Genomic DNA, 10895 nt, shown 5'->3' with positions numbered 1-10895 from the left:
CCCAACCTTCCTTCCAAGGAGTGGCTGGGGGGTTTGAACCGCCAGCCTTCTGGTTAGCAGTCAAGTGCTTTAGCCACTATGCTACCAGAGCTCCTTACCTATTACCTAGAGGAGCCAAAACCTCTTCTGGGAAAGAAGGTCATCTGTGAAGAAATGAATTCACTGAATTCATTTATATATATATAAATGAATATATATATATAAATGAATATATATATATATATTACTGCATATATATATATATATAGAGAGAGAGAGAGAGAGAGACTACAAAAGTTAACAACAGCTCAGTCCTTGCTACAGACTAGACTAAGAGTTGTACCAATGCAGGAAAGAGTTCCATCCCTGAGGACACTGAAGGATTATGGGATTGTTACTATGTCTACCAAGCACACTCCTTCCAATGTATTCCCTTCAAACTATTATATCTGCTTCCTCTACTCAGAGAGATATGGTTGAAATGTCCCTGCAACGCTAACATACACATCCTTACATGCAAGGTACATGGTGAATTAAAAGCATTTCAAGGCACTGCCCTGTGTTGTTACTTCAGATCTTGCTAGAATAACATGACTTTTATAAAAATACAACCCACTGGATATTTGGCACTGCTTAGGAATGAAGAATATGCCCTCTAAAGAGCCAACACCCCAGGCTGTCAAAAAAAAATCACAAACCAGGATTTCTTTTAAAAACATTACCTATATTTTTAAATTTCACAGTCTAGAAAGTAAAGAATAATTCTCCTAGAAGGTGAAGACAATGTCTCTGCTTATTTCCGAGTCTAAATAAAACCAAACTCACTGCCATCGAGTTGATTCGACTCATAATGATTCCTCCTTGGGCGGTATCTCTATGGAAGCAGATTGCCCAATCTTCCTTCCAAGGAGCAGCTGGTGGGTTGGAACCTCCAGCCTTCTGGTTAGCAATCAAATGAGTTAGGCACTACGCCACCAGAGCTACCATTCCCAAATCTACATTTCTCTAAATATAATACACTTCAGCCATATGCAAGAATATAATCTAGGTACATTGATGGGACAGTGATAAGTACCTGGCAAAAACCCTCAACGCTCCCAGCCCTCACTCTGGGTCACCTCCACCCCCAACATGCACTGTTCAACTCCAATCCTGATGCACACTGAAAGGGGTATTTACAGATTATTTTTTCAAATATCAGTCAAATAATGTACGCCTTCATTCTCTTACCTACCTTAAACCATACAAAACTTAACATCTGGAAGGAAAAACTCGGCCGTAAAGGCATATGACAAGGGTGAGCAGTCATCGAGTAGTTTTCCCAAAGAGGATTTGCCAGCTTCCCTCCGAGGTCCATGCCCTGAAAGGCTAACTGTGGTATGTCTGAGTTTCCATCTGGCCTGCTGCTTGCTGGCTACTGCTATGTTCAGGAAGAGCCCACGGCCCAACTGTCCTATAAACATCTCGCTTCTGCCGTGAGCTGCTCACTAGCATTACTTCTTGGAGCTAAGAATATGCTCTTTGAGAGCCACAAGCTGAAGTTAACTAACATTTGGAATAGAGCTGACCCCTCTTATCTCCATGCCAGTGACTACTTTAAAAAATCACACACATTAACACAAACATAACAAGACAGGAAGAAAAGTCCAGATTCTCCTCACCATGTGCCACCCAGCCATGTTTACACTGATCGCAAGTCCTCAGGTGAATCTTCCCTGGTTGAAAACATTCACACGTGCAGTTTACCAGTGTGCAGCGGATGGCCTGAAAAGCAGAGGAAGAAAAGCAGGATTAGCATCTGTTTAAAGGGATCATATTTTTTCACAATTTTAATAATACTCACTGTTTTGGCGCAGGCCTGGAAAGTTTTAAAAATAAATTTTGATACCATCTAACCTTCTTACAAAAAATGCAGTGACATTCATTCATTAATATAATGATTTATGTCATTCAAACATAAGCTTTAAATTAGAAATGTAGATCCAGTGGAAGAACAATAAATGACAATATATTCTATAAGTTGCTGGATTAGTAACATCAGGCATCCAAAACAAAAATATAAACTATTACATATAATATATATATATATGCTAATATATATTCCCAACTAAGTTTATCCATTTGGCAGTAAGGCAAAAAACAAAACAAAACAAAACAAAGCACACACACACACACACACAATTTTAATTCAATGTTCAAGTGAAATGTTTCTAAAAGCATTCTCTTAATGAAAATGTGGCAAACATACATTATTATTAGAACACAATTTTTCTTCTGCTGGATTTTCATGTAAATGATTTTTTTACCTTTCAGAGACATTATGAAAGATATTCTCATTATTCCAATAAGACCCAGCCTATATCTCTTGCTATTTATTGCTTCTCAATTTCTTGATATAAGAAAATGTTTTCCCCTTGATATAATTTCATGTTAAGTCCTATTCTGAAAAACACAAAACTATCCTCCTTTCATTTATTTGCAAAAGAAAAAATAAATAAGTTTTTTTCTGGATCAGAAGTACAACAGAAAAAGCCATTTATGTGCACCTTTTCTATCTGAAAAAGTACAACTGTATTTTTACAAAACTGAAGATGACACTAAAAATCTGTCATTTCCTTATACGTACATTTAAAAATTACTTCACCAGTATATTATTATAAGATGAATCCACAGAAAATTAGCATAAATGGAGTGTAACTTTTTATGGATAAAAATCTATGATTAAAGAATTATGCTAAGACAGACCTATGCTCCAAGACTGCAATTAGTAAATCAATCTCATGTATTTAGTTCTAATTTGCATGGAATTCTGATGATAGAGGGACTTAGATCATTCACAGATGAACAATCGACAGTACTGTAACTACCTGAACTGCCAGGAAAAGATCTCTGTAGAGATTTAGATTTAATCAATGATTACTGAATTTGGAGTGGGGAGGGCTGGCACAGGGATCTTGAAACTGTACATTATATGCCTAAAAGCTACATTCACACAGGTTCAGATGCTCATATTCCTAGAATCACTTGTATTTTTATATAAATGATATCATTACTAACAGTATTTTAGATATTGTTAACAGCTTGGGTTAAAGTCCATTTAGAGGGCATAGACTAGATAGGTTTTCACTGTTCCCTGTCATTTGGATCAGGTGAATTTATTTCTCTTTCATTAATTAAGATTAAATCTGTGAGTCCCTAATTCCATTTCTGATGTTAGAGTTCTCACTATTGAATGCTTACTTTCTTCAACACTCCCCACCCCCACTTCCCTAATTTGTTCCTCTATTACCTCTAAGGAAACACTCAATTGTATAATCTGCCTAACATTTCAGGATCTCTCCTTCCAATTTCATTGGTCTAAATATGTAAAACTTTCCTGTATGCATTAGTGACTAAAGGTATTAGTTATGAGATAAGAAATGCTGACTAAACAAGAATAATAAGTATGTGTAGGTTATAGAGAAATATTTCTACCCAAAAGTTACTATTTCCATTTCAATAGTTTATAGACTAAGCAATATATAAGATCTTCCCAGTTTGGTAATCAGTTCTTTAAATAAAATGTCCATTAGTTAATGAATACTCAATTGAAGTGGACTATAACAAAAACAACAAAAGTTTAGCAAATGGTGTTTCTAGTAAATAACAAGATATTTTATAAAATTTAACATCCATGCAGATTTACTTACCTAAATACCTACTTACTAACTTTTTATAATAAATGTTTAACATATTCAAACATAGATGGCAACTGTGTTAACATTAAAAGTGCAATAATAAAGGCTTTCAGAATGCTAACAAAATATCACCCCTGCTTTACCAAAATCAAAGTATGAGCAATAAAAAGAGATGATATTTCAAGGACTATATTTTACCATCAACATAAAATACAGACATATTTTAAATCATTCATTTGATAATATTTAATAATTTTATACAAATAAGCTTATTTTGCATTGCATTTAAAGCATACTTTCACCAACTTTAATTATAAACTCACTGCCATTGAGTTCTTTCTGACTCAGAGTGACCCCCATTGTGTTTCTGAGGCTGTAAATCTTTATGGAAGTGGATAGCCCCGTCTTCCTTGCATGGAGCGGCTGGTGGGTTTGAACCGTTGACATTCTGGTTAGCAGTCAAGTGCCTTACGCACTACACCACCAGATCGCCTAACTTTAATTAAAGCTAAACTTTAATTATAGCTATATTCAAAGACCAGGACAAATTAAGAGATTGCAGTTTTGCTTTGTTTTATGTATATTTAGCTTTTCATTGGTTGAATTATTCATTCACCTATTCTAGTTTATATTCAAGTACTTTTCTCTTACTAAATAACTTTATACATCTGGTACATTTAAAAATAATACTTTTCAGTCCATCATTTTTTTTAACATACTCTACTCTTTTTGTACATAAACATACAAACATTGGCACACCTCAACTTCTTTTGTATATAAACACTGAAGCATTGGAGTACCAATTTGGTATTTCTATGAATACCAGAAGGTCTATTTGTTTCAGATTCAGATTTATATAGACTACAATTCTTCCTTAAGGGAATTATATACATTTAAACAATATGGTCTAAATAAATATTTTGAGTAAGAGACTATTGTGTCTTCAAAGGAAGTTTTGTTCTAAATAACATTTTTCAAACAGCATAAAACTTTGACATACTATTTATTCACAACAAAATACAACCAATGTGGTCACTTGCCAACTCTACCACACTTAAAAAAAAATGATCATAAAACTTTCAAAGCCAGTTAAACCTCAAAAATGTACATGCTTTACAAGGAGAGAGTTGGGAAGAGCAGAAACAAATATGTTTTCATTTTAGTGAGCTCATTCACTCCTTCCTTCATTCAGCAAACATTTGATCACCTCCCACTCTCTGCTGAGTACTCTGAACAACACCAAGCTATCTATTACATTCTCTGAACTAAAAGCATTTAAAATCAATGAGCAAAAAAGCTTAAGAAATGTAGTGTACACAAACTGAGAGAAGAAAATAAAATCCTGAAATGAAAAAGAACGATAGTTGTCAGGTATGTGTAAAGTCTACATCAAAAGTTTTACCATTCCTTCTCTTAATCCTCAGATACTGCTCCAGAGATTAGGATGAAGGAGTAGAAAGGGGACACCAAGATTAGATGTTGTTTAGTCACATTGTTTCAATTTATGTATGCAGAGACATTAAGCAGGTTCACCCTCTGAAACGAGAGTATGGCCAATCAGGGTTCCCATTTCATCCAGGAACCTTCATCATCAGTTGTCCTTGTAAACCTTTCCTCAATTCTTAGACCTTTACAGCTCACCAACAGCAACAAAAATAACAACACATTTTCTTAGGCCTGCAACTTACAACTAAAATATACAAGAAATATAACTGGAATGCTCCTTACATGTGAGAATGCTGAAACTTCATCTTGCTTGCTTTGGACACATCATGAGAAAAGATCAATCACTATTAAAGGATGTTATAGTTGGTAAAGTATGTCAGCAAAAACAAGAGAAGCCCCCAATGACACGCAGTGACACAATTTCAATAATGGGCTCAAACATATAGAAGATCATGAAGAAGGTGCAGCACAAGGCAACATGTCATTCTGTTATACAGGTTTTCCCCGTTATCTAAACGTAGAGCATTCCTACAAAACCCTCCATAAACCAAAATGGCAGAAAGCAAAGGCACAATTACCAGTAATTTATATAGGAAAACCTTTTTTAGCGTTCTCAGACCCCAAAAATAACCTACCAAAATAACACTTAAAACTTAAAATAACACTAACATATAGTGTTCACATTCACAGTTCCAAACTATGGTGACCTAACACTGAGATGCTGAGTGTAGTTCCTGGGGAATCAGCTTGTCAAAGCCACTTTTGCTGCTCAAAAGTGCTCACTGCCTCTTTAACAGCTCACTGCAAAACAAGTGCTGACCTCTAGTTTCACTTTTTGCAGTAAAAGATAAAAACCTCAACTGTCTTTTGGTTAGCAAAAACAAGTACTAATACAGGACTCTGAGAAAACTAAAGTGGCATAAAATGAACTTTCAAAAAGTGGGGGATACCTGTACGTAAGATCATCATGAGATGGCTCTATGGCAACTAACGGCAGCATACAAAAATACAACTTTTGTCAAATTATTATCCCTCCTGCTTGCCTTTACCTTGGACAAAATCTGTAGCCCCAGAACCTACCATGTTTCCACTTCTTCACCAAATTTGAATTTTGAAATCTGGACACTTCACAATTTCCTGATACCTCCTCCTCTCAGAGGGAATGAACTCATGACATCTGGTAATGTTTCCTAATCTCCTTGTCCTCTTAGTGCTCTATGCAGCAGGCAGCATTAACCCTCCTTTCTGTTGGGGCTGCACAGATACTGATCACCATCTTATTCTTCTAGCTCCACTTCTCACTCACTCTACACTGTAAACAAAAAAAGGTATTTCCCACAACCACATAGTCACTGTTTGGTTCCCCAAGTTCATGCCCTCTTACAGCTTCACTTATTATCACCATCTGAAATGTTCACTTCTGAGTCAGACACCTTGTTAAGTCACAGAGATTAGGTGGCATACCTCCAGTGCTCAAGAACTTCATGATCTGAAGTTCATAGGTGGTGAGTTTAGAGGTAAGACCCTAAAGTACAAGCCTTCAAACAGGTTTAAGAAATAGATTTCCCCACTTATTCCTGTATCTTTTCCTCTCCCAAAGCCCAGGATTTATTTATTTATGATAATAAACTGTCACTTGTTGTTATTAATGATAACTAGATATACTGAATTTTTAAGATTTTCTAGACTCTATGGTAAGTGCTTCATAAATTAAGAATCTCTCTTAATTCTCAGAAAATACCCACTGATACTAGCATTATCTCAATTTCACTAATAAGGAGACTGAAGTATAGAAAAAGAGTTCCTACCTGAAATCACTTGACTGAAGTCACAGATCCAAAACTCAAACCCAGGTTTGTGTGAATTCTCTACCCACTCACTGTAAATTTTGAGTTATAATTATTGGCGTAGTGCCTAAGGCACTTGACTGCTAACCAGAAGGCTGGTGGTTCAAACCCACCAGCCACTCCTCAGAAGGAAGGCTAGGCAACCTACTTCCGTAGTACCGCCTCTGAAACCCAAGGAGAGGTTGCTATGAGTCAGATATGACTCGATAGCAGTAGGTTTGGTTTCTTTTTTGGTAGGCAGTAGTGGAGCTAATCCATCACTGACATTCTGCTTTCTCCAAAAAAGATTCTTCCAAAAAATAATTAGTGATAGACCGGACCTTTGTGATCCACAGGGTTTTCACACTGGCTGATGTTCAAAAGTAGATCATCAAGCATTGTTTCCTAGTCCAATCTTAGTCTGAAAGCTCTATTGAAACCTGTTCAGCATCATAGCAACACACAAACCTCCACTGGCATATGAGTGGTGGATGTGCACGAGGAGCACTCATCTGGAATCAAGCCTGGGTCTCCTGTGAGGAAGCTGAGAATTCTACCACCGAGCCGCTTATCTTCCCTACCTACTCCCAATGCTACGGAGTCAATCCTTATAACAACCCCATATGACAGAGTAGAACTCGCTCAAACGGTTTCTAAGGCTGTAATCTTTACCGAAATAGACTGCCTCATCTTTCTGCTGCTGGGTGATTGGTGGCTTTTGAGCTGCTCAACTTTTATTTAGCAGCTGATTGCTCTACCCACTGTGCAACCAGATCTCCTTCTCCTCTGCCGAGTAAAAATAATGGATGCATACCACTTGCCTTAATAGGGTTATTTTTGCCCTCCTATAAACCCTTATTTGAAGGAGCTCTGGTGGCATAGTGGGTGAGGCATTTGGCTGCTAACCAGAAGGTCAGTGGTTCAAACTCACCAGTTGCTCCACAGAAGGAAGATGAGGCAATCTACTTCTGGAAAGATTTATAGACTCAGAAACCCAAAAGGGTTCGCTATGAATGGGAATCAATTCCATAGCAGTGTTTGTTCTTTTTTTGCTTTATCAACCCTTATTTAGGAGCTCTGGTGGTGTAGTGGTAAAAGCATTTGGCTGCTAACTAAAAGCTTGGTGTTTTGAACCCACCGGCTGCTTCATGGAAGAAAGATGGGGCAGTTTGCTTCCAAGAAATATTTACAGCCTTGGAAACCTAATGGGGGTCGCTATGAGTCAGAATCAACTAAATGGCAATGAGTCTGGTTTGTTTTATCAACCCTTATTAAGGGAGCTCTGGTGGTATAGTGGTTAAGGCATTTGGCTGCTAACCTAGAGGTCAGTGGTTCAAACCTACTAGCTGCTCTGGGAAAGAAAGGGGTAGTCGGCTTCCATAAAGATTTACAGCCTTGAAAAACTAATGGGAATTGCCATAAGTTGCAATTGATTCAATAGCAGTGAGCTTGGTTTGGTTTTTGGTATCAACACTAACTATTACACTAAAAATAGTCAATCCTTATCGGTTTAGCTATGGCCCCCTCAGTCACTGGTCCTTCTCACTACCTTTTCCTCAAGGGAATGCTCTCTCACTTGCCCAACTGCAGTCCCAGGCTTGCTTTGTTACTTCCTGCTCAAACTATAGATTTCAATTCAAATACTGTTTCCATTCCTAAAGGAAGTTTCCCTCAAATCCCACTGAAGGCAGTATTTCTATTATAGTACTGTATCACAATGGATCTTTCTGTTACAGCAATTACTACAGGTTGTGAATAATATACTCATCTGTGTAATTACTTGATTAGAGTCTGCCTTATCCTCTAGAATCTAACCTCCATGGTGGGGGTGGGGGGCACATCTGTTTGATTTACAATATATACCAGGAATTGCCATCAAGGCTGATTCCCATGCATGGCGATTCTATCTGTATCAGATTAGAAATGTGCTTCCTAGGGTTTTAACAGCTCACTTATTTTCAAAGTAGACCACCAGGTCTTCTTCCTAGGAGTCTCTGCTAGAACCTCCAACAATTTGGTTAGCAGCTGAACATGTTAATCCTTTGTACCACACAGGAATTCTTTTACAATGAATACTGGAAAATAACAGGTGCTCAAAAAGCATTTAAGTGAATAAATGATTCTTTGAGCCACTTTCTTCATCTATAAAATGAAGTTAACAAACACATCACAAGAGCAGGAAAAGAATTAAATAATAAATATAAGGCAAATGTAACTGTGCCTGATAATAGAAAAAGGTAGAAAATAATAATAGCTATTTATAGTTGTATCCGACTTCACAGCAGTGCATTTGGTTTTTTTGGTTTACCTCCTCCTTGTATTTGTATAAATCTTCCCACATAGTAAAAATTGCTTTTCCAGTACCTTTTAAAATATTCAACACATACTTCACCTTAATGAATAAATGAACACTTTTGTCATGTGATTACACATTATCCATCCTGTAACCATCTAAGATGGACACAACAGGCATTGTTATTTCTTTTAATAATGGCATTCAGAAATTTTTATATGTGTGTTACATAGTTCTTAAATGATACAGTGGACAGTAAGACAAATCTCCCAATTACTAATTATTTTATTTCCATTAACTATTGAACAAGGAAAAAAAACAAAAATAAGTAAATTATAAATATGCTATTTAAAAGTACATCTGTTTTAAAGTATACAAAATAGGATAATTTAGGAAAAAATGTTTTTACTGAGAACTGTCAGTACCATTTTTTATATTTGATGATTAAATAAAAGTGCATTTGAAAGTACTATGGGTGAGTTCCAAAGCACTATTTAAATAGATGGCTGTGTTATCACTAAATCTGAAGCTTTCTTCTTAGTTCTGTTATAGTCATAGCTGGTTTGATCTCTGAAAATTCATGTGAATGGAGTATCAGCCTTTTTAGAAAATGATATTTCTCAGTAAAGCACAGCCTGTTGCATTAACTAATATTTATTGTACCTCACAAAAGATCTATGCTGTTTTGTGCCATTGAATTGATTCTGATTTAGAGAGAGCTTACAGGGACAGAGCAGAACTGCTTCATGGGATTACCTAGACTGAAATCTTTATGGCAGCAGATTGCCAGGTCTTTTCTCTTGCAGAGAAGGGGGTTGGTTGGAGCCACGGCACTTTAAGTTAGCAGTCCAGAGTGTAACCATTGTACCACCAATTCAAAAAACCAAACTCAATGCCACTGAGTTGATTATGACTCAAAGTGGCCCCCACTGTGGCTATAAATCTTTACAGAAGCAGATAGCCTCATCTTTCTTCTATGGAGCAGCTGGTGAGTTTGAATTTCTGATCTTTTGGTTAGCAGTCAAATGCTTTAACAACTACACTACCAGGGTTTCTGAAAAGATCTGCAAGCAAGGCTACTAAATCTCCTATTTGCTGTTCTTGTTTAGAACAATTGACTAAGTTACCTGACAAAAAGAAAAGAAAGACAACAGGCAAAATAAGGCTATGGCACAAACAGAAACAGAAAACCCATATTCCAAAGGAACAATCACACACTATGAAAATGGGGTGGGGAGTTGGGGGAAATCTCTCTACAATGAAACTGATTTTTAGACTGGGTTTCAAATACTTCTGCATCATCACCACCCAAAAATAAAGTATTCACTAAACCTAGCCAAATCTCACACATATAACTAAAAATCCTTCTTAAATCCATAATCTCTGTGTTCAATTCTGAAGAGGATACCATGATTTACAACTTCAATAATGAAACTTTACTTGAAATATTTTTAAATGTTTAATACTTAAGTACATGACCTACATTAGCTTTAAACTATAGAAAAGCCTAATGATTAATGTAGTAACCATTGTGCTGCATCAGTTTCTACTGTAAATGTATGTAGCATAATCTAGGTACATGAATTAATTACCTGTAATGATCATCATAAGGTTTTCCCTGGACAATTCTTTGAGAAGTGGACAGCCTCTTCCTTCTTCCTAGTCTGTCTCAGT

At 36.5% G+C, this 10895-nt stretch overlaps 1 protein-coding gene across 1 annotated transcript in view; it reads right to left on the bottom strand.

Annotated features, from left to right (window-relative positions):
• BNC2 (basonuclin 2) overlaps positions 1 to 10895 on the bottom strand; it is a 383907-nt gene that overhangs the window by 198497 nt on the left and 174515 nt on the right. The window contains exon 3 of the mRNA XM_042782734.1: positions 1641 to 1743. Coding sequence (XP_042638668.1) covers positions 1641 to 1743 — 103 coding nt within the window. The remainder of the gene's footprint in view (positions 1 to 1640; positions 1744 to 10895) is intronic.

This window comes from Orycteropus afer, unplaced genomic scaffold, assembly GCF_000298275.1.
Source record: "Orycteropus afer afer isolate SDZICR_OR568_19922 unplaced genomic scaffold, OryAfe1.0 scaffold00435, whole genome shotgun sequence".
Lineage (NCBI taxonomy): Eukaryota > Metazoa > Chordata > Mammalia > Tubulidentata > Orycteropodidae > Orycteropus > Orycteropus afer.
The sequence above is the reverse complement of the archived record's forward strand: the minus strand, read 5'-3'. Positions and strand labels throughout refer to the sequence as shown.